This window comes from Falco biarmicus, chromosome 3 (genome assembly GCF_023638135.1).
Source record: "Falco biarmicus isolate bFalBia1 chromosome 3, bFalBia1.pri, whole genome shotgun sequence".
NCBI lineage: Eukaryota > Metazoa > Chordata > Aves > Falconiformes > Falconidae > Falco > Falco biarmicus.
In genome coordinates this window covers 110,662,639-110,690,533 of record NC_079290.1, presented here as the reverse complement: position 1 = coordinate 110,690,533, position 27,895 = coordinate 110,662,639, and the positions used below count along the sequence as shown (strand labels likewise).

The window sequence follows — 27,895 nt, the reverse complement described above, 5'->3', positions numbered from 1 at the left end:
TTGTTTTGTGCACAGTTTCTGACTGAGCTAAGGGCAGCACATTACTGATGTTATTTAAAACTGTCTAGCAGGTTTTTGCCTTGCATCTTACTGGTGCTGAAGGGGTTAAAGAGGATTTGTAATGTGATTATTGGAAAGCAATATGCTGCTGTGTCAACGTAAAAGTCGCTAAGAGGATTCCTTAGATATTTGTTGCTAAAAGGTACAGTAATAAGGCATAAAAAGCAGTATGTGTGGTGGGAAGGAGATTAATAAAAAAGCATAGAGGTTAAAAAATTTAGTCTGAACTGCATCAAATTTTAATGAGCTTATGAGCTGTGGGGTTTGTTTGGATTTACAGGGCTGCTTTAATAGTTTTATTTACAGTAGCTTTTTCTCCAGCCTTTGTTATTCACTTGAGCTTCCCACAGAAATCAAAGCTCATCGTCTTGCAGAATGCAGGTGGAGCAATACCTGGGTGGAGCAGAGCCTCTGAGCAGCATCTGCAACAGGGACTCTTTCTCTACCAGAATTCACGCCCAGCTGGCCAAATCCCAGATAAACAAATAGAAATCCCAACTTTGGAAAAAAAAAAAAAAAGGGGGGGGGGGGGGGGGTGTGGGGAGCCGGGGAAGGGGAGGAAAAAAAGCCCTAGTCGTCTAATCCATAGCAGAGTGGCCTCTGGCACATGTGTCGAGGGGAGATTAGACTTAAGAGGAGATTTTATTTGTTTTCCTTTACTAAGCACTTGTTCAAAAGAGTCTCTGTAAATATTTGAGTTGCTTTTCATAAACACAAAAAACCAAAAACCCCAACCTCAAACAAACCCCAAACTTAAAAGCTGCCTGTAAAGTTTCACAAAAACCTGCTCTCTTATCCATACTGTCAGCAACTGCTGTCTGATTCTCACCGCTTCCCCTGCTCTTCCAACACAGTGGTTCTCAGTCAGGTGCTTTACTAATCCATCTCCTCTTTGTTTTCAGTCTTCCTCCCTCATCTCTAGTGCCACTGCCGCTGCGTTGTTGAGCTCTGGCGCTGTTGACTACTGTCTGCATGTGCTGAAGTCTTTGCTGGAGTACTGGAAAAGCCAGCAGAATGATGAGGAGCCTGTAGCCACCAGCCAGCTCCTGAAACCTCACACTACTTCTTCTCCACCTGATATGAGCCCTTTTTTCCTCCGCCAGTATGTGAAGGTGAGTCCCACCCTATGCTGTTAGCTTTACATGACCTGTGTTAAAAGGCTGCTGCACAGAAGCAAGTAAAAGCATCCTTGCAGAACTGGTTTTCCCTTAGCAGTGCAAGTAAAATCCATTGCTTTAGTGCGTAGTTACAACTGGGATTGCTCTGAGTTCTCTCAGAGCAGCCTAGCTTGCTGTTTCCATCGACGCACCCCTAAAGCAGGCTGTGGAGCTGCTGTCACCGTTTCTGGTTGAAGTGTTAATCTTTCCGAAGGGAAGCTACTCCATCGCGTGACTCCTTTTGCTTGGCAGACAGAATTTCTGAACCACCACTACTTAGTGTGGCAAGGAAGCCGAGCAGTTGATGGGGATTTCCACACTAAATCCTAGACTTGTTCAACCACCACGGTGCCTTTCTGCTAAGATGCTGCTCGGGAGGGGGTGCTTTGACACAAATACAGGTGCAGTGAAAAAAGCCTGGTTAAACGTAAGAATGTCTCCTAAGTTGAAAGCTCGTATGTTAAAATGCCTTTTTACTATGGACTAGCTTACTGCATCCTAATAGTTGCCATCTAGTTAAAGTCCTCGTGCAGGTTTGTTGGCTTGTTTTTATTTAAATCAGCTGGGAACGTTTCTTCTGGCTGCAAAGATGCAGAAAAGTTCTGGGTTTAGAAAATCAATAAATGCACCCTGTAGCTTGTCATGACACCACCCTGGGAGGGTTCGGTGCCAGAGCCTGATTGATCGCTCTTGCTTTCAGGGTCATGCTGCAGATGTTTTTGAGGCCTACACTCAGCTCCTGACAGAGATGGTACTGCGGCTGCCTTATCAGATCAAGAAGATTGCAGACACAAACTCCCGCATCCCACCTCCCATCTTTGATCACTCCTGGTTCTACTTTTTGTCTGAGGTAAGTGAGAACGTAATACACCTACAGATTTTAATGACAAAATTGCAGTAATGCTGCCTTTCATGGGAGAGGTGAGCTTTTGCAGAACTGATCTCAGATCCATCTCTGATTTTTAATCCCCCTTGAAAGCAGGTGAACTGTTGGCTTTGTTTTATTCCTGTTGAACAGGAATCTATAGGAAAGGATACATGAAAAATATATTGCTATTATTTCCTGTAACTCAACGTTTGCTGCCAGAAAACTCGAATAGAAAACCTTCATGTAACATTGTGCTCGGCTGTTGGTGTTTAACTTTAGTCATTAAAAAAGAAATCAGTAAGGTATTTGGAGTGTATCTTTTCAGTTCCTTTGGTGTTGTATAGCTTCTTACTTGAGATAACAAATTATCTTACATTTGCACAAGTATGTGGTAGGATTTCTTAATTAGGCTTGGTAGCTTTGTATTTGAGGTCATAGATGACAAAGTGGTTTTCAGCAGCGGTTTGACAATTGCACAGCTCAGGATGATGCAGTGGTGTTGTTCAGTGTTTCTTCTGCCTGTGACTGACTTTTATAGGGTGACTTTACCTTAAAGCTGACAGATTCACAAATGCATCACCTGTATCTTTTCTTTGTGTAAAAAAACACCATATTTTTGTTGGCGCAGAGGTTGCAAACTGGTGAGTTTGCAGTGCTGATGTTGTAGGCTTTTCTTTGTCTAGTACCTGATGATCCAGCAGACTCCATTCGTGCGCCGCCAAGTCCGCAAGCTTTTGCTCTTTATCTGTGGATCGAAGGATAAATACCGCCAGCTCAGAGACCTTCACACGCTGGACTCTCATGTTCGTGGAATCAAAAAGCTTCTAGAAGAGCAAGGCATTTTCCTTCGTGCCAGTGTGGTCACAGCAAGTTCAGGCTCTGCTCTGCAGTATGATACATTGATCAGCTTGGTAAGGAAAACTGTGCCACTGCACTAGGAAGAAGTGTACGTTGCATTTATGTAAGATGTCAGTAACAGAAATACTGACGTGCTGATGATTAATCCTGTCCCATTGTGCTTTTCAGATGGAACATTTAAAGGCTTGTGCAGAGATCGCCACACAGCGAACAGTAAACTGGCAGAAATTCTGCATTAAAGATGACTGTGAGTTCTTTCTCCGAGAGTATTTGAGGGAGCAGAGGGGATGCAGTATGCATTTTGGTTTCAATCAAAACTTCTCAGCTGGGGAAGCTCAGCAGGGAAGAAGTGGGGGACACACAGCTGAGAGTTTTGAGTAGGATTGAACTGTTTCCAGTACTAAGTATCACAGTGCTGTAATTGCATCTGTTCCGTAGCTAAGAAACACAATATGTTGTAATGGATAACTTACAAGAGCAGGAATAGGAGATCTGTGTTCTCTTGCTTGTGCTGCCGTTGTTCCAGTGTGTAATTTGGAATGAAACACTTTATCTTGGTCTACCCAAATGTTGTGCTTCTGTAGTGCAGGACAGGAAGGTTCTATGAGTTTGTGGGATGGTCCTTGTCATGTTTAAAGGGTTTTTTTGTTTTCAGCTGTGGTTTTTTGGCTTGCTTTCTTTTTTTCTTTTTTTTTTTTTAATTCAGGCTTCAAAGATTTTCTTTTTTTCTCTGCAGCGGTTCTCTATTTCCTCCTTCAAGTCAGCTTCCTGGTAGATGAAGGAGTGTCGCCAGTTCTCCTGCAGCTGCTGTCTTGTGCTCTGTGTGGCAGTAAAGTGCTATCTGTGGCTTCATCCTCTGGATCATCAAGCACCTCTTCCACCTCTGCTCCTGCAGCATCAGGCTCTGGGCAGACAGCAACACAGAGCAAATCCTCCACTAAAAAGAGCAAGAAAGAAGAAAAGGAAAAGGAGCGAGAGGGTGAGCTGCAGCTGTGCCCGTTTCTGTGGGTGATTTTAGGGATGAAGTCCGCTCCTCTCTGCCTTTCTTGTTCTGTTTAGAGAGAACTGCTTGCTTCTTACTGTCATAAATAGCACTGTTGTGAGAGGGTCATGGTTTGTGGCAAGGGCACTTGCAGACTACAGCAACAATTGGGGGAGAAGAGTAGGTTTACCATATACAGATTGGAGAGGGGCGAAGATAAATCAGTATGCCATAAGAGTTGGGGCTGAAATTAAATGCTGAGTAAGTCACAACCCCACTGTGAATATTTATTAACCATAGTGGGCTTTAAGTTGTCTAATGGAAGTTACCGATTCTAACGACGAAGTAGCTTCCACCTACTTGCCTGTCCTGGGTTGTAGGAGGTTGAAATGCTCATGGGGACTAAAACAAGTACTGGAGATGCACACCCAGTCAGCGCTCCTCTTCAATGATTATGTTCAGACTTGTTTCCTCTGTCTGACTTGTAAGCTGTGCTGGAGCCAGGGCTGCTGCTTAATGGATATCCAAAGTCCTGGGAAAGTAATTAAGCTTTCCTATAAAAGTCATGGGCATAAATTCTCTCTTGGCATAAATTCTTCAAGGCACTGTTTTGGCTTTCTCTATCAGATGATTCTCTGTGAGTCTTTTCACTGCCCTGTGGATTTATCCTTGACTTCTAATCAGAATGTGTAGCACATTTCTCACATACTTACTGGCAAGCTTTCCAGCGGTGGTCTTCCATGTTACTCAGGAGTGCTAGGTTATATTTTTTGGGAAAAGAAAGAAACATTAAACTTGCTTGTTGCCTGAAACACAGTCGTTTGTCCCCATTATCCTCGCTCTGAGATGTATAAAATAGGCAGCTGTTCTGTCTGCGAGATATTCCATTCATCTGCTTTCTTAAGCCTTTCTTGTGCCACCCGCTGTCCCCTAGGTGAGAGTTCGGGCAGTCAGGAAGATCAGCTGTGTACGGCTCTGGTGAACCAGCTGAACAAGTTTGCTGATAAGGAGACCCTCATTCAATTCCTGCGTTGCTTCTTGCTGGAGTCCAACTCATCCTCTGTGAGATGGCAGGCCCATTGCCTTGCGCTCCACATCTACAGGTGAGCTGGGAGGGAGCCTCTGACCCAGCTCTTCTTAGCCAGCCTCAGCTTGGTTATGGAGAGCTCTTGGTGTAAGAGTTAATATTTGAGCCTCTGTCCTGAAGAGCGCTGAAGCTTGCAGATGATTGCATCCCCTTGCATTGCTCACGCTATTTTGCAGTTATTGGGGCTGGAGGTAGTTGTTGTGACTTACTACTTGAGTTGTCATCTGCAAGAAGCGTTTGATTTCTGTCTGCAGAATCTGGCTCCTGACATCTGTGTGTGAGCAAGTGAATTTCTGAGGCAGGTGCAGACTCATGTAGTTAAAAAGTTGGGAGTTAGGTAGGGCAAGGTACACTTCAGCGTGCTGAACTCCTTCAGAACTCTGGTTGTTGCAAGGCAGCTGCTTTCGTTTCAGAGAGTGCTAGAAAACAGCTGGTGGCAAGAAGTGCTGAGATTTAACTCTGTGAACTCTGATGTTGAACATCACACAAAGCAAGATAATACTTTCAAGTTCAGTAAACTGTAGCATGTATTTTACTTTTGAATAAGATTGTGTGCTGTGCAGTCTATATGGCTAATTTTACAAGCCTAATTGATATGTAATTTGTTCAACAGGAACTCTAACAAGTCTCAGCAGGAATTGCTGTTGGATCTCATGTGGTCAATCTGGCCAGAACTTCCAGCTTATGGAAGAAAGGCTGCCCAGTTTGTAGATCTCCTGGGATACTTCTCTCTGAAAACACAGCAGACAGAGAAAAAGGTACAGTGTCATTCTGCAAAGGTGGTACAACATCCCAGGTCCCGCTGCTTCCCTTGAATTATGTTAGGGCTTGTGGATGATACAGCTGGGACAGACTTTCTGTCATGACAGGTTCTGGTGGAAATTTTTTTTTTGTACCCAAAATCCGAATGTTAAAAAAGGCAGGGTCCTTAAAAAATTGGGGAGTGTGGATTTTTCATTGTATTGTTTTGGAGGGTTTGGTGGTGGTGGTTGTTTTGAGAGGGAGGGTGGTGTTTGTGGTTTTTTATTTAGAAGAAACCTCCTTTCCGATAGGAAGCCCTTGTGGGAAAATACATTTACATGCTAGCTCTAATTTATAGACTTTTGATATTTCAGTTCCTAGAGATCTGCTGTAATCGTAACTTTTGAACCAAGGAGGTGGTAGGATTTCTTAGGGGAGCAGTGCACTTGGGAACAAATGATTTGGATGCACTGATGCTTGCATGCATATGTTTAAAGAGCTGGGAAAGCCTTACAAATCTTGGCAGACAGTTGTAGTGATTCTCTGACAAATAACTGTTATTGTGGTAAGGGTCTAATTTTAGGATCTATTACATTCTTGGGTAATGATTTAACCACTTAAATTCCTGTGGGTATAGTGCGTGCATCTTCTGGGGGACCTGGAACACCACAAGATGAGAAATCTTTATGTCTTTATAGCAATAAAAAATAACGTTGAGAAGGCAGTATTTTCCTAATTGTATTTCAGTTGAAGGAATACTCCCAAAAGGCCGTGGAGATCCTCCGGACTCAAAACCACATTCTTACCAACCACCCTAACTCGAACATTTACAAGTGAGTTCCTTTTGACTTTGATCCATTTCACTAAAGAGCTATTTAGCTGTGATCCACAGGGATACACGCAATCCTTTCAATAAAATTGTGGTGGAGGAAGGACCCCTACTGAGATTGCCTGCTTGCTGCAGCTGGTCTTGGGAGAATAGCAGATCCCTTTCTGCCATCTGAAAAATGTGACATTCTATGTGCAGTAGTTTGGCTTTAGCTGTTTTGATTTAATTTTTGGTAAATGTTACAAAATATTTAACCAGTTGGGGAATATAGACTTGCAGAATTCAGTGGTTTGTTCTGAGTCATACCTCAGCGGTTAATGATTATAATAAAATGCTGCCTAGTGAAAACCAGGAATTTTCAGCGTGCTTCTAACACTTCTGTTACTACATCTGGGACTGGGGACTGCAAGTAAACTAAAACTGTTGTGTTTAAAACACAGCGAATGCCAAATTACATATGTTGGTATTCTTCCCCTCGTTGCAGCACACTGTCTGGGCTGGTGGAATTTGATGGCTATTACCTGGAGAGCGATCCTTGCCTTGTCTGCAACAATCCAGAGGTGCCCTTCTGTGTAAGTAACTGCTGTTCTTAAACCCTTTGCGATTACAGGGATCCTAACAGTTTACAGCAGCGTGATTTCCTGTGTTTCTGAGGTTTTGGGGATGTAATCATACAGGGAGTGTGTCCTTGGTGTTGTCTCCTCAGTACATCAAGCTTTCCTCCATCAAAGTGGACACGCGGTATACTACCACCCAGCAGGTGGTGAAACTAATCGGCAGCCACACCATCAGCAAAGTGACAGTGAAGATAGGAGACCTGAAACGAACCAAAATGGTCCGAACCATCAACATCTATTACAACAACAGGACTGTGCAAGCCATAGTCGAGCTGAAAAACAAGTACGTTCCCTTTGTCCATAATTTTTTGCGTGCAAGTCTCTGAATTTGACATTGTGTTTTCTGTTGAGGTGCCTGGCTTCTTGCTTTGGCTTGTTCCTTCTTAGACTCTTACTCATCGCTGTCAGCCCACATTGGGTTGGATTGTTCTGAATCTCCTACAAGAAATTGTTGAAGAAAAGATCCAGCTTTCACCTAGAGCTTGACATACGCCTGTAAAATTTGTGTGTGCAAACTTTGTAGAGGCTCAGTTTTAAGCACTTAATTGTCTGGAAACTGGTAGTAATACCAAGAGCACCTCCTGGAGAGTTTGACTCAGAAAGGGATTAGGACCTTGCAGCTTGTCCAGAAATGCAGAAAGCGTTAACATCACTTGCTTGAAGCCATCTAGTAGAATTAAAATCAGAGGTTGGATGGCCTAACTCGGCTGCTGCTTGCTTTACCTATGAAAAATGCCTCCTTTTCAATACGTTGCTCAGTCTGGAGCCAGTTCTGCTTATATGCTTTCCCTTCTTACTTCTTGAGATGTTCTCACCAGAATCAGATCTCTTTGGCTTAGGGATTAATCTGTGCCTGCCGCTTATTGCTTATTTGAAGTCCTAATCCTCTGTGACATCACAAGTGGCTGCTGTGGAGAGGATTATGATGTCACAAAGAGAGGATTCTGACTTCAGGTGGAGAATAAGCAGTGGGAGCAGATGAGATCTTTAGAAATAAATATCCTGTTTTCATGCAAATGTCCCTACTAATAAAAAAATGGAGGTGAAAATCCCTAGAAAATGTCTGTAGAATTAAAGTTTTTCCATGAGGCATCAACAGCTCTTTAATCCCAAACAGTATCTCTCTATGAAGAGGATAAAGGCTTAAAATGTATTTCTGGCTACATATCATGTCAATACAGAAGCTAAGGAAATGAATCCTAGAACTGCTCTCCATTCATCCCATTTAAAGTAGATTTGGAGCTGAGACGGTTGCGTTTGGCTTCTCTTCGTACGTGGGCAGGGAGGGTACTTCCCCACTGAAAAAATCCCTTCTGTTTTCTTCCCTTTTCCCAGGCCGGCTCGTTGGCACAAAGCTAAAAAAGTCCAGCTGACCCCAGGCCAGACAGAGGTGAAGATTGACTTGCCGCTGCCCATTGTGGCTTCGAACTTGATGATTGAATTTGCAGATTTCTATGAGAATTACCAGGCTTCCACGGAGACCCTGCAGTGCCCCCGCTGCAGCGCGTCCGTCCCGGCCAACCCGGGGGTGTGTGGGAACTGCGGTGAAAACGTGTACCAGTGCCACAAGTGCAGGTAGGTCATCCTCGTTCCTCCCCACGGAGCCAGCGCCAGGGGTTTTCGGAGCCCTTGTGCCGTTGCCCGTGTTGGCTGTTCAACCAAATACCCTGCTATTTAAAGACATGATTCCGGTTAATACAACTGCACAATCAAATTAGTCGAGAAGTATAAAACAGGCTTACAGGGATTTAATGTTAATAGGGGCTAACAAAGGAAACCTGATATGACAATACTGAAAAAACACAGAAGTTTCAGATCGAGCACTCTAGAAGTTTAAAAAAAGAAAATTCCCAGGAGGAGGTTATTTTTGGCCTGCCCGGTTCCAAGGGTGTGCGGCTGGAGTTCGCTTACACGATTGCAGGGGGGTTTCCCGCAGGATCCCTGACGTAGCCTCTGGATGGACAGTGCTCACTTGTCTATTCAGAGCTTTTGTTCAGCTCTCCTCATTCAGAGCAGGGCTCAGGGCGTAATTTACTGTGTGCTATTCAAGCTTTCACTACAGCATTATAAATCCTTCTCTTTGGTGAGTTTTGTCCCCTTATCTGATATCTCTTCTCCCCTTATTGTCCCACAGTCCTCTCTAATCCTCACGGGAGTCAAGGTGTTGAGCAGAGTCTTTCCGTAGATCAGGTGACTACTGGTATATTGAAAGGTTTCCACATCCCTTCTTAAATTATGGGAGCTATAAATCAGTTCGTGTCATGCGACCCTAGCCTGCAGCAGGATAATAAGTATGCTGTAGCTAGTCCCACTGCAACTGGGTAAAGAGTGAAAGCTATTGAAAGCCTAGACCTTACAAAACAAAGTGGTTTCCTTTTATCTGTGTTCTTGTAAAGGGCACAGTGCCCTAGTCTGATGTTCTACTGGGAATTACTGTAGTTAAAGTAGAATTGTTAGGAACAAATTCACATCTGTTTCTGCTTTTCCCAGCCAGAATGTGGTACTGCTTCTGTAAGGAATTTTTTTTTTTTTTTTGCCTGATTTGTAGGTTTTCATTCTCATGCACCTCATGTATTTTCACTTGTGGCTTCCCCAGGGCAGTTTGGTAGGTTAGACATTTTAAGGACCATCCTTCTCTGTTTCCTGTGTCCCCTCACAGCTTACCTTCCTTGCCTCAGTTACCTCGATAAACCTCAGCTGCATTCTTGGACCTTTCTGGCTTGCCTTTCAGGTCCATCAATTATGACGAGAAAGATCCCTTCCTTTGCAATGCCTGTGGGTTCTGTAAATACGCTCGCTTTGACTTCATGTTGTACGCCAAGCCTTGCTGTGCAGTGGATCCCATAGAAAATGAAGAGGATCGAAAGAAGGTGAGACTAATAGCAGATTCATTAATGAAATACTGTATCTCTTGGCCAGGTCAACAGTGTAGGGACATCAGAGGTCCATCCCTCTTGGGAGTAACATGAAAACCAGTGCTCCTTCAAGGCTTTGCACTGACTAATGCGTTCCTTATTTTCTGTCTTGCTCCACCAAATAAGTAATTCTTCAAAAGACATAATTCAGTGCTTTGCTTATAAACTAGCTATCACTAGCTATCTAGCACTGCACCTCTTTGTCTTGCTGTACAAGGGGGTGAATTTGGACTGTATATTTTACCATCCCACCTGAGGAGCCCTGTTAATGAATGAAGAACCCACTGCAATATGTGGCCTGTCCCAAAGGGTAAGCGTGTTGAGCTGCAGCATCAGCAGCGTGGTGCTCATGGCAGAAGCAGGGTGCAGGACCGCCATTTGTTTCTTTTTTTTGCCAGAGAAAGGCAAAAGAGACAGAAGATGTGGAAATTGGTGGTTGTAGTCCTGTAGAATTAAAAATTATGTCTGAACATAAAATAAGTTTCCTTTCCTTTTTAATTCTTAGGCAGTAACAAATATCAACACTCTGCTGGACAAGGCTGACAGAGTGTATCACCAGCTAATGGGACACCGGCCGCAGCTGGAAAACCTTCTGTGTAAAGTGAATGAGGCAGCTCCTGAAAAGCCACAGGTAACAGGGGACAGATGGATTGTGCACAGAACTCCAGGCTGGTGAGACACTGGCCTTTATACTGACAAGAGCAACTACAGGTCCTTGCCTCGGCTGCTGTTCTGCCGTAGTTATCTTTGTGTGTAACCTCCGTGTTGATTCCCTTTTGTTTTTCCCTCTGTTCCAGGATGAATCTAGTGGTAGTGGAGGAATAAGTTCTACCTCAGCTAGTGTGAATAGATACATACTCCAATTAGCCCAGGAATATTGTGGTGACTGCAAGAACTCTTTTGATGAACTTTCCAAAATCATCCAGGTATGAGGTGCTTCCATTTGAATTTGGGTCAAGTGTTTTCTTCTGTCACCAGATGCAGTGTGTATCAGAAACAGAAAGCAAGATGTTGCCGTTCTGTGTTTAATGATATCGTTAACAATAGGTGACCAGCTGCATATTTTCAGGGAAATAACAAAACAATCATTTCTAAAAGTTATCGGCACTGTTAGTGCTATGGGATTTGTCACATTTCCAGTGTTACATTGGGGGTGATGTAGACAACAAGCCTTTAAACAGGGCAGGTAACTGGGAGTTAGGCTGACATTTCTACTGGGTTTCCCAAGTCTGCCGTTGATGTGAAGGATTTCAGGTTTTGAGACAGTTGATTAACAGTGTTTCTCCACAAAATACACAGTAATGAAAATAGCCTGTGAATGGGTTTAGCAGTTATGTGCTGCCTCACAATTCCATGCCTTTCATTTCTCCTTTTCTCCGTTTCCAGAAAGTGTTTGCCTCTCGAAAGGAACTCCTGGAATATGACCTCCAACAGAGAGAGGCAGCAACAAAGTCCTCACGAACCACTGTCCAACCCACGTTTACTGCCAGCCAGTATCGTGCCTTGTCTGTTCTAGGCTGTGGCCACACATCATCAACTAAATGCTACGGCTGTGCCTCAGCCGTCACCGAACACTGCATAACGTTGCTCCGGGCTTTGGCGACTAACTCTGCCATCAGGCATATCCTTGTGTCCCAGGGCCTTATCCGAGAGCTGTTTGACTACAACTTGCGCCGGGGCGCAGCCACTATGCGGGAGGAGGTCCGTCAGCTCATGTGCCTTCTGACCAGGTTAGATGGGGTTTGGTGTTGGCAGCCCTCTGACCTGCAGTGAACTCTGGAAAGCTGCGTGCTTGTAAATGCACCATCAGGAAGGAGTAGCTTTATAGGGAAGATACCATCAGCAAACCGTAGACTACAACTGCTTGTATATTTGTTGTCAGCTAAGCTGAAATCCCGGGAGCTTTTGGTATTTAGTGCAAGCATAGCATAACAGTATTCTCTTTTTCCTTCTGGAATTAGGGACAATCCAGAGGCCACACAGCAAATGAATGATTTAATCATCGGGAAGGTTTCTGCAGCGCTGAAGGGACACTGGGCAAATCCAGACTTGGTGAGAGACTCCAGTGTTTTCCTGTTTGTTTTCTCTGTCCCTCTGCAACTGCCGCTGTATTCTTATCATGGCATCTTCTCTCTTCTCGTGGTCTATTTGTAATACAGAAGTTTGTGTCTTGATAGGAGTTAAGATAAATGTCACAGTAAAGCACAAAATGATGTGATTAGGTATATGCCTCAGTTTCCTCAGGCAGTTCTGCCTGTCTTGGCTGTTGCTTGCAGCTCTCTCAAACAGGTTGCCAGTCATCCCAAATGGGCATGGGATTGAATTTACTTAGATCGATGAGTTCTGAACCTGTGCGTTTTAAATACCAGAAAGCAAAAAGAACTGCTGCATCACCAAGACTTCTTAAGCCTTTGAACACGTGTCTGTTACAGGCTAGCAGTCTCCAGTATGAAATGCTGCTGCTAACGGATTCCATCTCGAAGGAGGACAGCTGCTGGGAGCTCCGGCTACGTTGTGGTGAGTTCAGATGACTAGTGCAAAAGCTTTGTTTTAAACTGCTATGCCCAGGTCCATGCACTATAGGAAGACTTTTAAGGAAGGGAACTGATACTGACTCAGTTTGTGATTTGGGTTGAAGTGGAATTGGCACCAGGTAGCTTTGTCCTGGGGTAGTGCTTGTCTTGAAACAGGAGTGCTGAGAAACAGAGAGATGGAGGCTTAAAGGGAAGGATGGCAAAACTCCCTTTCTGTAATAAAAAATTGTTTTCCGTCCATGGCTGCGTGAGAATGTGATAGTTTTGCTTGAGGATATGAGGTCGTGCCTAACTCTAATTGCTTTTAATGTGCCGTTTAGAGCTGTGGAGGTGTGCTCTCTGCAGATCTTGCAGTGGAATGAAAATTTATGTCTGTGTTTCAGCTCTCAGCCTCTTTCTGATGGCAGTGAACATTAAGACTCCAGTGGTTGTTGAAAACATCACCCTCATGTGCCTGCGCATTCTTCAAAAGCTGATCAAGCCACCTGCTCCAACCAGCAAGAAAAACAAGGTACTGCCTTAGATGCTGAGCAAAGCACCTGGAAATTTGCTGATTAAAGTCTGGCACAGTGATCTCGGTGATTAATAACTTTGTGAGGAAGCCAGGGCTTGGTTTTCCTGGTCCCTGTTGCTAGGGAAGCACAAGTCCTGTGACTCTCGTCTTTGCAAATTACAGGTAACTGCTTTCTGGTTTTTACTGTTCTTTCGTGGCTTTGACCACTACTGTTCATAACTGGGCTTTGGTTTTTTCCCCACTCACATTGGAGGCCTGGGGAAAGAGCTGCTTCACAGCTACAGTTTGGTTATTTTGGGCAGGCTTTTGGTGCTTTCAACAGCTTTGTAGAATCAGGGACCTAAATGTGGTAGAATCAAGTACTTTTGACGCAGATTTTCAAATACAGCGCTACTATTCTGATAAAAGTGGTATTGATTGGCTGCTCCTTGATTGTAATTAGGATTTGCAAGGGAGAAAGTACGTTTCTGCTTTGATCTAGCTATCGGATAATCACAGATGGATGGCAAAGATGAGTTTGTTGATATTTCAGTAGTAACTGGAATGAGGCATCTCTCTTAGTTCATCGTTAACAGCAGCTGCATACCCTGCTGTTGTCCAGGAGCTGCATTTGCCTATTCATGGCACAGATGCAACCCTTGATTCTCCTACAGGACATACTCTTAAGGGAACAGGCTGTGGCTTTCTGAAGACTCATAGAGCTTTTTTGCTTATTAGGATGTGCCTGTGGATGCTCTCACCACTGTGAAGCCTTACAGCAACGAAATCCATGCACAAGCTCAGCTGTGGCTCAAGAGGGACCCCAAAGCATCGTATGAAGCTTGGAAAAAGTGCCTCCCTGCCAGAGGTAGTCCTGTGCTTTTAACTCTGCAATTTTGTGAAGGAATGTGTATGTCCCTCCAGGTTTAATAAGGAATGTACTTCTGCAGAGTTGTGTTGGCTTCTGTCCTGTGACATCTGATACCGTCTTCGCACTTAGCTTCACACTTAGACCTTCGAGGTTGTAGCACTGACTTTCCTAAGCTGTGTTGCTCAGACTCTAAGCAGAAAATGCACTGTGCCTGAAGTTAATCAGAGGAATGTAAAAAATGAAACTTGTTGCTTATTTCAAGTAATACCAGCCAACTTGAAAGGCTGATGGAATTCCCTGAGAGGCTGTGGGTTTTGTGTCTGGCTTGGAAGTGAACATAGCTCCACGCAGAGGTGAAAATGGCAGCAGAAAGAAATGAGAAGCTACTCAGCTTCACGACTGCAGTTTAGAGAGTTCCAGTATGAAGAAGAAAATATAATGGCAGTTTGCAGTTAACGGCTGCTGACAATTCTCTTGAGCTGTGTTCAATATTGCAGGTGTAGATGCCAATGGGAAATCTCCCAGCAAAGCTGAACTTCACCAGCTCTACTTGTCAGAAAAATATGTCTGGAAATGGAAACAGTTCATGAGTCGCTGTGGGAAGAGAACTTGCCCTTTGGATCTCAAGCTGGGGCACAACAATTGGCTGCGACAGGTAAACATGGGTGAAAACTCCAGTGGGATGCACTGGGCAGAGTTAACAGTCAGGGATTATTGGTAGCTGGCCACATTTTGTGCACTTTGCAGACAATACAGGCAGTGATGTTTCGGGAGACTGTAATTGACTGCATCTAATTCCATGTCAGTTTTGCAGCTTTGTTCCCTTAAAAATACTACTTCTAAACATTTGTCCAGTAGTCTGCATGTTCTTAAAACTCTGAACCTTTATTTGCCACGGTGCTCCTACCTATCTACTTAGCTGCATTTTGATTATTGAATTTTCATAGGTCCTGGGCAAAAGTTTTTTTTCTTGTTTATGTGGACTAGTATGTTGCCTACACAGTGCATTGTTTAAACATTTTGATGGTGAACAAAGTAGGCATTCTCACAGAATCGAGTGTTTGGAAGAACAAGAGAACGCTGCCACCAGGTCACCAAACTGTCGAAATGTATGCTGTGCCTTTTTGTAAGCTACCACTAGTTTTATCTGTGGAGGTCAAATGATACCGTCTTTTCATGCCCTTCCCTTAGGTGCTGTTTACTCCTGCCACTCAAGCGGCCAGGCAGGCTGCGTGTACTATTGTGGAAGCCCTGGCTACCATCCCCAGCCGCAAACAGCAGGTCCTTGATCTCCTGACAAGGTATTTCTGTGTTGCCACACTTGACAGCTCCAGGATTATTTTTCTTTAATTCCCATGAGAATCTCTCCCTTCTTCCAACTTCTCTCACACCTCTCCCTTGTATACCTCTGGTTCACAGGTCTTTTAAAACTTAATTAGCTGGGATGGTGTATATTTAGGGATACCTGGGTTTTTTTGCTGCCTGGCCATAAGCTGTTGCTGTTCTATACTTTTTCCAGAAGCAGATGGTGTTCAGCTGTGTGGATGACATTTCCCCTGCCTCTTAGACAGCAGAATAATAGCGTGAACTCTCTTCTAGTTCCTGTGACATAACTTGCCCCAATTGACACTAGTTGCAAAGTTGGGGAACTCCTTTTTGGGACAAAATACCACTTTAGCCATTGAGTGATGACTATCAGTTGTGCTGTTAGCTGGGAGGACAACAGGGAGGATAGATTTCTGGAGGCTTTTTCTTTCTTGTCATGGTGTCCTTAAGCTGTGAATGCCTCTTGTTACTGCGAAGCGGTTGTCAGTTTGTGTTTCTCTTTACTAGCTACCTGGATGAGCTGAGCATCGCTGGTGAGTGTGCCGCCGAGTACCTGGCGCTGTATCAGAAACTCATCAAACCGGCCCACTGGAAGGTCTACCTGGCAGCCCGGGGGGTTCTGCCCTATATCGGCAGCCTCATCACAAAGGTATGGACTTGCATGGAGGAATTAGGTAGCAACAGAAAGCCTGTCCCTGACCTGTCAGTTTGGCTTTTTTGCTTCGAAATCTTCATCTCTTCGTTCAGTGCCCTGTTGCTGACACTCGCCAGGTTGATGAAGTTCACACTCTGGCGCTGTCATCTCTGAACTGGAAGAGCTACAGCGGTTTTAGCCCCAGCTGTAGCATTCCCCAGCGCAAACTGCCTGGTACACGTTAATTAACTGCTCTGGGGGCAGCTAATGCTAAAGGCTATAAATATTGCCACACTGCCTTGGCACCAAGGCCCAAGTTGAAAGCTGTGTTAGCTGCCAGACTGGACTCCGAAAGCCCTTAATGACAAGGGAGGATTAGGTGTGCTGCCATCCCTTGAGTGTGAATTACAGCCTGGTGAAGAAGACTCACATTTAAGCTGCAGTCTTCAGAGTGTTAGGTTTTAGGAGTTTTCTGTGGTGATCCCTGGTGCCCTCCAAAGAGGCAGATGACACCCTCCTGGAGTCCATTGTGGAGGGCCACTAGAGCAAAGCGGTGGTAATAGGTAGGTAGAGGGAGAAAACGAGGAGGATGTTTGGGGTAGTTTTTCTCTCCTCTCTTCCTTCCCTCCCCACTGCTGCGTTGCAGCTCTGGTTTCTCTGTGGCTGGCTCTGTGTCTTTGCTGTATTCCTTTGCACCCTGTGTTAGACCCTCCCCAGCTAGTCAATATTGCAGTTTCTTGTCCTTATAGCCTTATTAATTATTTTCAGGAAATAGCTCGTTTACTTGCCTTGGAGGAAGCAACGCTCAGCACTGATTTGCAGCAGGGATATGCCTTGAAGAGTCTCACAGGTATTTAGCAGCATCAATGCAAGTCCTGTAGTAGGACTAGAGATGGGGTGGTTGTTGTTCCAGAACAGCATGTAGCAGAATTTGAGAGACGTTCAGTGTTTTGCAATTTTCAGCATTGGATTTTTGCCATCAATTTATCACTTAACCCCTAAATGGATTTTTCTGTGTTTTTTGTGATCAGTTTGAATTTTTAGTTACTTGAACTGTGGTAATGTATCACGAGCAAACTTCATCATATTACTTTTCTTCTCCATTTCCTAATTACATTCATTGTACAGTATAATTTGTGGGACCATTGTAAACACTGCTGATTCCTACCTGTTGTTTCCTACCTATTTACTCTATGGCAGCTTTTCTTTTTTTGAACCTTCTAGGGCATGCTTTTTTCCAAAACTTGTTGGAAATGGAAATACGTCATTAACTAGGTCATTCTCTTTTGTATCCTCTTCCGTGTTCTTCAAAAATTAATGGCCTAATTCATAAAGCCTGGCTTCTGGCAAGAAAAAGCATGTTGATAAATATGTCATGGGAAAGAATGGAAGTGTGTGTTTGATTGTTTTTGTTTTGTTTTTTTTTTACTTTGTTATAGGAGTGACCAATTTGATAATGAGGTAACTGACAAGTCATGTACCACGCTTGCCTGTCACATCATCAGAGCTAGCTTAAATATTCGAAGGAGAGCAGTCACCTGCTTTTGTAATATCTTACAGTAGAAAAATGTCCAAAAGTGCAGAATTTGATATCAGGCGCTTAGAAAGCTCGTTATGCTCTTTCCGCATTCCCTCACCATGGTCCCGTGTGGTATAATTTACAGAGCAGCTCTCTCAGGCCAGGGTTTTTGCCTCCAACCATTCAGTTCATAAAAGCGAGCGTTAAACCACAGACTGACAACCGGAGTTGTAACAAACCATTTCGTCGTGCTGCTTTTATGATAGCGTGGCCTCTTTGCTCGCCACATGAAACTCAGAGCTAACAAACCGGACTCTCCCATCCAGTTCCTGAATATCTCATTGCTTTATAGGTCTCCTCTCTTCCTTCGTGGAGGTGGAGTCCATCAAACGACACTTCAAAAGCCGCCTGGTGGGTACAGTCCTGAATGGTTACCTGTGTTTGAGGAAGTTGGTGGTACAAAGAACGAAGCTGATTGATGAAACCCAGGACATGCTGCTGGAGATGCTGGAGGATATGACAACAGGTAAAACCGCCTTGGTTCTGTAAAATTCAGAGTTTGGGTCAGCCGAGATGAAAAAGCAGATTGTTACAGCCACACAAAGACCTTCTTTCTAAAAGACTACTGCAGTGAGGGTTTTTTTATGGCTTGGACCTTCCCATATTTCCTTTTGGCACACAAAAGGTAAATAACATTCCTGAAGTCGTTTCTTATTTTCCAGGAATTTAAACCTCCTAGTTTTCATGGGATTGTTTTACTGCAGCCCAACCACGCAAAGGGATTTCCTAGTAAACGTACCAATAAATAGCCTTTCATCTTTTAAGTGGTGGATATGCAAAAGAAGAAGGCACTCTTCTTTTTGTGCTTCTTGCAGGAAGATTTATTGTGTATGCTGAGTTAAAATGGAACCTGTAAAAATTGACTCCTGTGTCTTTTTTAATACTTCTGGTTTTTGGCAGGCACAGAATCTGAAACCAAAGCATTTATGGCAGTGTGTATAGAGACTGCAAAACGTTATAGCCTTGATGACTACAGGACTCCGGTCTTCATCTTTGAGAGGCTATGTAGTATTATCTATCCTGTAAGTACAGAGATGGCTGTAGCATTGCTTATAAAGTTAGATTTCTGAAACAGATGTAGTTGCTTGCATTTTGGAACAAAACCCAGTGGTGTCTACAATAATGATTTAATATGAGCAAGTGTAGAACTGCAGTAGTATCACACTTTGGGGTTTTATTATTTAAATTCCCTGCTGTGGCATGCTCTGTGCAAAAGAGCAGAACCAGTAGTGTTGTTTCATGCTGAGGAATTTGCTTACGAAATGATACTAGACATCCTCTGAATGCCACTTGTGGCAATATACGGCCAGATGCAGCAGTGACGAAAGGACTGAAGGTTTAGGGACGTCCTGTCACTTGCTACCGTAAAAATGCAGGAATGGGAGCGTGGTTAGGGGAAAACTGAATCGTTTTGTCTGCTGCTGTCCTTTAGGAGGAGAATGAAGTGACAGAGTTCTTTGTAACTCTGGAGAAAGATCCCCAGCAGGAAGACTTCTTACAGGGCAGAATGCCAGGAAATCCCTACAGCAGTAATGAGCCTGGCATTGGGCCGCTCATGAGGGACATCAAGAACAAAATCTGTCAGGACTGTGACCTGGTAGCTCTGCTGGAGGATGACAGTGGGATGGAGGTGAGAATGGACAAGTGTGGATTTCTTGCACAGCTGTGTGGGGATGCCATTTCTAGGCAGCAGATGATTGCTGGATTGGTGATGCAATGGGAGCATTCTTCTTGACGTTTTATTTTCTTACTTTCAGCTTTTGGTGAACAATAAGATAATCAGTTTGGATCTACCTGTGGCTGAGGTCTACAAGAAGGTGTGGTGTCCCACCAATGAGGTACGTGTTACCTTTGTATTTGTTAGTCAGCACAAAGCACTCCTGTCCTTGATACTAACAAAAACATGGTGGAGCGGGAAATCACACGAGTCAGGATTTCTTTTCTGGCGTATATTCTTGGGCATAACTGGTCAGCACCTTTTTGTGCTCCAGAATAGACTGTTAGTCAATTCTGCCACACAAGTGATTTAAAAACACATAATGCTGACCCAGGTGAGTGTATTGAACTTATATGTGTAGCTTATCAGATACATGAACTGTCTTCTTGGGTGACAAACTTTCTTCCATTCCTCCAGAGAAATAGCTGAACTTTGTGTCACCGCCTTTCAAAGCGCGTTTCACACTCCATCTGCATGTGACAGTTTAATGTGTGTGTACAGGCAGGGACACCAGATTGCTCCATCAGTCTGTGCTTCGGAGATGAACCCAGGTTATTTACACAGGGAGCATCCAACATTTCTCCCTGTTACTTTGCGCTTCTGCTTTTGTGCTTTTCACGTAGGGATCTCAAGAACTTGACCGATTTCATCCTCCCAGTTTGCTCTTAGTAGTCTGCATTGCCAGTGTTTCAGATGAGGAAACAGATGCAACAGTGTTAAGGAACTAGTTCCTCATGTCACAGTGAGTTTGTTCCAGAGGTGGATGTGGTCTGGAACAAGCTCTTCCTTTTTTTGTAGCCACTAAAACAAACCCCCACCGAGAAGGAATCCATCAGACTAAATCTTGCCCATCGCAAATACATTCTTCAGAGGCACTGCTGGTAGCACTTGAGATTATAAAAGAACACTGATTTGCACAGCATTTCTTGTTCGTTCCTCATTTACTCTTGGGTTGCAGTCACCTTTGACTGAAACCTCGATTTCCTGAAAGCATTTGTTTGCTATGCTTGTGGGGAAGAATTCAAACAAAACGCCTGTGTTCGATGTATCGTGCTATGGGGAATGGTTCTCATCAAGCTCTATTTCAGTAGAAAAGCCTTCTGTACTGCAAAACCAAGCTCAAAGCTAGGTGACAATGATAATTTTTTAGTGAGGTACCAACTTGGATAGGGAAGTGAGGTGCTGGTCTGAATCTGTGAATTCTAATTCCAACTCTTAACCAAGTTAGTGAGGGAAAGCATCACGCGTGCTGCCTCAGCCTGCTTGCCCGATCGGAGCGGCGAGGTGCCGTTCCCGTGAGATGCCAAGCTGCAGCTGACGTGGGGCTCTCCCAGGATGCAGTGCTGGTGGTGAAAGGCAGAGTTTGCTCAGCGTTCCTGTCGACGAACAGCTTTCATCTGTCTTCCTTTGTGTGCACCTCCGCAAAGCGCTTCTGGAGCTGCGGCTCACGTTCCCTAGGAAATAGACAGGCGCACAAGAACGCAACCTCAGGCCCCCTTTTGTTTCCCTTGTCTCTCACTGGCTTTTTTTGTTCATCTGCCATTTTACCAGGGCCCCTGTGGTGTTAATTGCTGGTCGCTAGTGTGGCCTTTGAGCAGATCTTCCCCCCGGGGCTTTCCCTGTGCTTATGTATTTGCTGTGACATTAAGCACTGCTTATTCCACATTAGGCTTAGTGCGCTCTCTGACAGGTTTTCTCTTGCAAGGTCTCCTGCTCCCAAATCTGGGATTTTTCTTTTCTGCTTTTTATTCAGACCTATGGATTAAAATGGAAAGTTTAGTGATACGCTGTCAGTATTTCCAGCTGGAAATGCATGTGGAAAACTAGCCCTTTCCCAAGGTAAAAGCACAGCTCATGCTTCAGCGGGTTTGGCCGCATCATTTTAGTAATATACTGTCTTACTGAAAGCTTATTAAATTGCCTTTTACTCCTCTTCCATTTTCCATCGCTGCAGATGTTATCAATTTGAAAGCACTCATCCAATTAGCCTCTCCTTCATTTACTGGGCTGTGCTTGATCCCTGTATTTCCCAGGTATGCTGTGCAATACCCTTGGAGGGAAGGGATGCCGTGGAAAGCGGGCATTTCTCTAGAGATGAACACGTTTTGCTTGGCTATGTCTTTCACTGGTGCTAAAGGAAACTGTTGAAGCAGATCTAAGGAGGAAGAAACTGTTTTATTACCAGCCTGTTGATCTAGTTGACAATGCCAGGAAAAGCTGGGCAGACCATTAGATGAGTTACTAATGTTTTTGCAGGTGGTGGCTTTACTGTTGTTTTTAATTCATCTCCGTACAGGGAGAACGAGGGAGTGAAAGATTTCTCCATGTTGCCATCCACAGTCAAAACAGCATGAAGGAGAGCTGAGGCTGGAGTGTCTGTTACACGCTGTAATGAGAGCTGGGCTTGTATACAAGCGTCCACAGAGATACAGTTAATATAACGCTCTCCTCTCTTGCAGGGGGAGCCGATGAGAATCATTTACCGCATGCGAGGGTTACTAGGAGATGCAACTGAGGAATTCATCGAGTCTCTCGACTCCACTACTGGTAATGCGTTTGTCTCCTGAAAGCTGGGATTAGATTTGAAATCTGAGGTTCACTGCAGAGAGCAATGACACGATTATCCTTACAGCAGTGAGCTTCAGGTTGATTGACGTTGCTTTTGCCACGTTTACCTGCTTCACCTAGAGTGGAGGAGGCTTTTGATGACCCTTTAAATCTATACTTTAAACGTGAACGCTTGCATAGCACAGGGACCATTCTGCCTGGACCTTCTTCATATTCCTGCTCATAATTCTTTTCAAATTTGATACAGTTGAAGTTACTTGAACTGCTGGTGAATGTGTCCTACTGTACTCTCCATTTTTGCTTCACTGTTTTATCCCATGGGCTGCAAAAGCTTGCCATATTGTGGCTGCTTCCTCTCTTCATGATCTCTGTCTGTCCTGCAGATGAAGAGGAGGATGAGGAAGAAGTTTATAAGATGGCAGGTGTCATGGCCCAGTGTGGAGGCTTGGAGTGCATGCTCAACAGACTGACTGGAATCAAGGACTTCAAACAAGGCCGGCACCTCTTAACTGTGAGTCTCAGCTTCTGTTCTTTGGGGTCAGGAGTTATGTGATGGAAGATGCCACAAATGTTAGTGAAGTTTAGTTGCCTGCCTTGTGTTGCAGTTTAAGTGTTGGAGCAGAGTTTTCAATTTGCTAATTAGTGAAAACCTGAGAACTTCCTTCTTTCCCTCTCCCATTCCTCCTGGTTAGCAATTCTTTACAAAGACTTCGAAGCGTGCAGAAGCTGAAGAGTTGGTAAGACTAAATCCTCTCTTGCTAGAGTGATTCTTTTCTGCCTTGGCCTTACGTGAAAGCCAAAGCTGTCCTAAGGTTAATATTGGTGTAACATTCTGGATTGTACTTTACCCCAGGAGCCTGGAAACTAGCTGTATTATCGGGTGCTTCTGGTTTCAGCAAAATCCTCCTACTCCATTTTGAAGGTAATGTACATTCTCCGTATTTTGTAGGTGCTGTTAAAACTGTTCAGTTACTGCGTGAAGGTGAAAATAAATCGTCAGCAGCTGGTCAAGCCAGAGATGAACACTTTGAATGTCATGCTGGGAACTCTTAACTTGGTAAGGACAACCTGGACTTCCATAAGGTGTTTTCCGTGGACTCCCATGAATTTAAGCTACCTCTTGACTGTCATGCTGCCTTACGACAGCTACAAGAGATCTGGAATATTGCTGGACTGGCACTGCAAATTGTCTTTTAGGCATTCCTTAACTGTTCTGAGTGGAAGCGTGTGGGTCAGTTAAACCAGTTACTGTTGGCGTTGCAATGACTGCTGCTGTCTTCTCCAGGCTCTGGTGGCTGAGCAGGAAAGTAAGGACAGCGGAGGAGCAGCCGTGGCAGAACAAGTGCTTAGTATCATGGAGATCATACTAGATGAATCCAATGCAGAACCTTTGAGTGAGGACAAGGTGAGTGCCTGGGACTTGGTGCGTGAATGGAAATGTTAACTGGGATTCAAGGCTTGCAAATACCTTGTTCCAGTGATGCTGAGCTTCAGAAGCTGTAGAGGAGTGCTCAGTGGGAGTCTAACCCTTGTTACGCTTGCTGGCATGTCTTAGCAGGCCTTGGAGGTAGGGCAAGAGGAGTGCCCTGAACCAAAAGCACAGGAAGTCTTCTTTAGAATGATTCTTGCACGGTCGGGGGTGGGGGTTATTAGGCACTGCTTGGATCCCTTCCTTGCTGCTTTGGGCCACAGGCCAGTGAGAGACAAGAAGAGACAGCTCTGCCTTGTTTTTTTGAGTGTCTTCCTACGTGTTGAAAACATGATTGATTTTTCCAACTTAATGAGGATAAAAACTATATGTCAGCTAGGCTGAGAATGAGAAGAGTTTCTTGCTCATCTGTTGGTGTATAGGAATCTGGCGTCCTTTGGGTTGGATTTATTAGACCATTTTGACTGGAAAGTGCTTCAACAGTAGGTGGAAGAAGTCAGGTGTCAGCTAGAGGGATTGATACAGCCATTCCACAAGATGTTTGGGAATGAGGCTGGATTTCGTGCTTCATCAGGCTATCTTTAGCAGGCTCTAGAGCTCTAATCCTTCGAGGCTGGAGTATTCTACCAACTACTAGAGTGAGGGATTTCTAGAAGGTTGTAGATTTTTTTTTTTTTTTCCTGAACATGAATCGAGGTCTTCTTCCTTTGCAGGGTAACCTCCTCCTAACCGGTGACAAAGATCAGCTGGTAATGTTGCTTGATCAGATTAACAGCACTTTTGTCCGTTCCAATCTCAGCGTCTTGCAAGGCCTATTACGCATCATCCCTTACCTGTCCTTCGGGGAGATGGAGAAAATGCAGATTCTCGTTGATCGATTTAAGCCGTACTGTAACTTTGATAAGTATGTTGTCATATTTCAACTAAACGCACATGAAATTAGTTGTACGTACAAGTCTCTACCTTTATTTTTCTCATTGATGCTTACTTCAGTGAAATGCAAAGCTTCAGAGATCCCTGGTTGCATAAGCTTAATTTCCTATTTCACTTCTGAGGCATTATTTTAAAGAAATATTTGAGCGTGTAGCTCAAGAAATAGATCTTCAGAGCATATTCTGAGGTGACGAGGGCCTGAGTAGCTTTTCTGAGTCCCTGAGCTGAAGCATGTGTGTGCATTCAGCAGTAATGTAATGAGAACTGCAGGCAGAGATTTCTGGAGAGCCTCCAAGTTACCATTTCTTCTCTTCGTTCAGGTATGATGAGGAGCACAGCGGAGATGATAAAGTTTTCCTGGACTGCTTCTGTAAAATAGCAGCGGGAATAAAGAACAACAGCAACGGCCATCAGCTGAAAGACCTCATCCTTCAGAAGGGAATTACGCAGAATGCCCTTGACTACATGAAAAAGCACATTCCCAGTGCAAAGAAGTAAGAATCACTGCTTCATGTATGTGATAATCCTGAACATCCTTCTCTCGTTTTGTCACCATAACAATCTTCCCAGAAAACCGTTAACAAGTCCACACTCCGAAGCATTGTACAGCTTGGTACAGCTGTGATGCAGAGGGACTGCTGAGAGTGCTACTATAGAGATGGGCTAAAAAGCCTGTAATTTTGCCGTTTGATAACCACCCAAGCAGATTTCTTCGTATCATGATGCCTGTGTTTCCTGCCTGTTCCTTACCTATTGCACTGCAACAGAGCTTTTGCTGTTGATGGCCAGCTCATCAACATAAAACAAATCCCAAGGCTAAGAGCTGACACGATGGCTATTAGCGTGTGCAACATGGAAGTGGGAGTGTGAATGTCACTTCGTTAATTAATGGAGGAGGGACACAGGAGGAAGGGTGCTTGTCTTGCCTGCAGCCTGGGCTCTGCAAGCTGTGCTGCTGGCTGACCGCCAAGTGCCTTTTCAGAACGGGTGACTGCCCTTCAGCTGCTGCCTCTTGTTTTCTGTGCAGTTTGGATGCAGACATATGGAAGAAATTCTTATCTCGACCTGCGCTTCCTTTTATCCTGCGCCTGCTCCGTGGACTTGCCACACAGCACCCTGCTACGCAGGTAAGGACTGTCCTGAAAGCCAGGTGGGACACAGCTGGCTTGTGACGCTGCTTTTTGTGCCTGTACCTAAGAAGCTGTTTCTATAGTAGTGGATTCTACACTGGTTTTTGTTGGACTGGGAGAGAGGCACCATCTTCAGGTATCATCTGCTAGTCTGGAAAAGGCTGGAGGGCAGAGATTTTGACTTCAGTATCTTGTCATTCTGTGTGGTGTGAGGTTCACGCACCAGTGTGAAGAGAAGGTAATTTAGGGCTGTAAACTATATAGTATTGATAGGCTTCTCTGGGCCTGATTATTGTTTTAAGGATGCTCTTTATCCAACATCCACCTACGACCTATTATTAATGGCCAGTTTAGAGGCGAATTGCCCCAGTCTTGGATGCAGTTCTAGGGTCCAGAGTTCCTAATGTAGGAGCATCAAAGGAGGAAATAAGACACTTGGCAAAAAATTGTTGCAGATCAGTACTTCTGCTCAGCTGTCACGGGTGGGATTAGAGGGAACCGTTACTGTCACGCATACCCTTCTTCTGAAGAAAGTAATGTGTTTCAATCCCTATTAGGTGCTAATAGGTACAGACTCAATTACCAACCTGCACAAACTGGAGCAGGTGTCTAGTGACGAAGGGATTGGGACATTAGCGGAGAATCTTCTGGAGGCACTAAGGGAACATCCAGAGGTGAATAAGAAGATTGACGCTGCCCGGAAGGAGACACGTGCAGAGAAGAAGCGTATGGCCATGGCAATGAGACAGAAGGCGTTGGGCACTCTGGGGATGACGGTAATGTCTGTTTGCACTGACGGCAGACTAGTGATCTAATGGTCGTCTATTTCTGTCTGGCTAAAACTGCCACACAAGGAATTGTGTACAGTGATTTATTGACAAATATTGCAGAGCTCAGGCCCACGGTTTGCCTGGTGCTGCTGGGAGAGTAAATACGGTTGCCAATAGCAGGCTGGGAAATGGGTTGGGCATTCCTGTTGCAGTGGTGGGGATGCTGGTCTTCATCATTGTCTTTTGTAACCTGCTTGAGCTGTTCTCTCTTGCAGACGAATGAGAAGGGTCAGGTTGTGACCAAGACTGCGCTGCTTAAACAAATGGAGGAACTTATAGAAGAACCAGGCCTGACTTGCTGCATCTGCCGGGAAGGATACAAGTTTCAGGTAGGTTGAGATCCGTTTGCAGAGCCCTCTCACCAGCTGAGGGGGGCTCGGCGGTACCCGGCTGCACACCGCTTGGTGCGATGGCTCTGGGAGATCGGGGAAATCTCAGGTTTGGTTCTTGAGATTCCAGAGGTGGTTGGGAAGTGGAAGCGTGTTTCCAGTGAAAGCTGGAAAAGGATTTGAACGGTGTAGGTTTGAGGTGAAGACTGGGAGAGATGAAACCCAGTGCAGTGTCAAAATAGTACGAAGCATGAACGGTTGCAGAAGTGAATGATCTTTAACGCAGCCGTTGTGTCGTTGCAGCCGACGAAAGTCCTAGGTATTTATACGTTCACCAAACGCGTTGCGCTAGAGGAGTTTGAGAACAAGCCCCGCAAACAGCAGGGATACAGCACAGTCTCTCACTTCAACATCGTCCACTACGATTGTCACCTTGCGGCTGTAAGGTAAGGTCTGGTCACAGGCTGGGTAGTGGTGGTCAGTGGCGTTTTCCAAGGCAGTTTGTGAACATGGCACTTGGCCTTGTAGCTCAGGATGGGTTTGCTTACGAGTTGATCACTTTGCAGCCTGGAAACAGCCAGATCTGTTGTGATCTGTTGTAACATGCAAATAGAGGTCAGGCCTGGACATGGAAAAGCAAAGTCCACCATTTAAAGAAGTTGTGGAATTGTCAATTTTCTGATGGTCTCTTAGACAAAAACTTGCAGGCTTCTAACTTGCCTGGGTGTGGCTTGCTTTCTCGGCGCAGACTTGCTCGCGGACGTGAAGAATGGGAGAGCGCAGCCCTACAAAACGCCAACACAAAGTGTAACGGGCTCCTGCCGGTCTGGGGACCTCATGTGCCAGAGTCTGCTTTTGCTACTTGCTTAGCACGGTGAGTAGAAGTTGTTACTTCTCAAGCTGTTTTGCATCTGGGTAGGTGAGTCAGTACATTACCGCAGAGGCGTGCTAGTTTCAAACAGTGGAATCAAAGGTGATGGTAGCTAAATCTTAGAAACCTGAGCCATTTCACGTTTTACCATCAAGAGTACATCGCCTACAAAAGTGTAGGTGTCTGCTTCTTGGCTTCATGTAAATAAATAAATTCATTACCTCCTTCGCCCCCAGTTACTCCTGAAGATGCAGCTGTGTAGTAATAACGTTGATTTATTTGCAAGCCAGTGTCCCCCTGCTTTACTAAATTAAAGCTGGCTGACAGGAACGGATTCCCCTGTGTAATTTCCAAACCTCTGTTGGATGGTAGTGAGTTAGAGTAGCCTGACCCCTTACCTAGAGCAGGTGGAGACGGCTCGTCCTGTTACCAGTATTCTGGTCCACCTTGTGCTGTGTTTGTAGTCACGTTACAAACCGGGAGTGATAACATCTTCAATGCATTTTAGCCAGGGAGCTGTATTCCAAGCCCTTGACA

The 27,895-nt window shown here is 44.6% G+C and overlaps 1 protein-coding gene across 5 annotated transcripts in view; it reads left to right on the top strand.

The window, feature by feature from the left end:
- UBR4 (ubiquitin protein ligase E3 component n-recognin 4) overlaps positions 1-27,895 on the top strand; it is a 78,682-nt gene that overhangs the window by 42,416 nt on the left and 8,371 nt on the right. For all 5 annotated transcript variants that reach the window (XM_056333009.1, XM_056333008.1, XM_056333007.1 and 2 more), the window contains 38 exons: positions 963-1,172; positions 1,918-2,067; positions 2,769-2,996; positions 3,112-3,190; positions 3,680-3,922; positions 4,860-5,028; positions 5,626-5,770; positions 6,501-6,586; positions 7,067-7,154; positions 7,289-7,482; positions 8,535-8,774; positions 9,931-10,069; positions 10,620-10,745; positions 10,912-11,040; positions 11,501-11,844; positions 12,076-12,166; positions 12,547-12,631; positions 13,032-13,159; positions 13,880-14,009; positions 14,510-14,667; positions 15,204-15,313; positions 15,846-15,987; positions 16,741-16,822; positions 17,844-18,017; positions 18,452-18,573; positions 18,984-19,181; positions 19,309-19,389; positions 21,728-21,815; positions 22,220-22,347; positions 22,786-22,893; positions 23,122-23,241; positions 23,979-24,169; positions 24,519-24,692; positions 25,226-25,325; positions 25,886-26,104; positions 26,374-26,487; positions 26,791-26,933; positions 27,236-27,361. In XM_056333009.1, the coding sequence (XP_056188984.1) occupies positions 963-1,172; positions 1,918-2,067; positions 2,769-2,996; positions 3,112-3,190; positions 3,680-3,922; positions 4,860-5,028; positions 5,626-5,770; positions 6,501-6,586; positions 7,067-7,154; positions 7,289-7,482; positions 8,535-8,774; positions 9,931-10,069; positions 10,620-10,745; positions 10,912-11,040; positions 11,501-11,844; positions 12,076-12,166; positions 12,547-12,631; positions 13,032-13,159; positions 13,880-14,009; positions 14,510-14,667; positions 15,204-15,313; positions 15,846-15,987; positions 16,741-16,822; positions 17,844-18,017; positions 18,452-18,573; positions 18,984-19,181; positions 19,309-19,389; positions 21,728-21,815; positions 22,220-22,347; positions 22,786-22,893; positions 23,122-23,241; positions 23,979-24,169; positions 24,519-24,692; positions 25,226-25,325; positions 25,886-26,104; positions 26,374-26,487; positions 26,791-26,933; positions 27,236-27,361 (5,582 nt within the window). The remainder of the gene's footprint in view (positions 1-962; positions 1,173-1,917; positions 2,068-2,768; positions 2,997-3,111; positions 3,191-3,679; positions 3,923-4,859; positions 5,029-5,625; positions 5,771-6,500; positions 6,587-7,066; positions 7,155-7,288; positions 7,483-8,534; positions 8,775-9,930; positions 10,070-10,619; positions 10,746-10,911; positions 11,041-11,500; positions 11,845-12,075; positions 12,167-12,546; positions 12,632-13,031; positions 13,160-13,879; positions 14,010-14,509; positions 14,668-15,203; positions 15,314-15,845; positions 15,988-16,740; positions 16,823-17,843; positions 18,018-18,451; positions 18,574-18,983; positions 19,182-19,308; positions 19,390-21,727; positions 21,816-22,219; positions 22,348-22,785; positions 22,894-23,121; positions 23,242-23,978; positions 24,170-24,518; positions 24,693-25,225; positions 25,326-25,885; positions 26,105-26,373; positions 26,488-26,790; positions 26,934-27,235; positions 27,362-27,895) is intronic.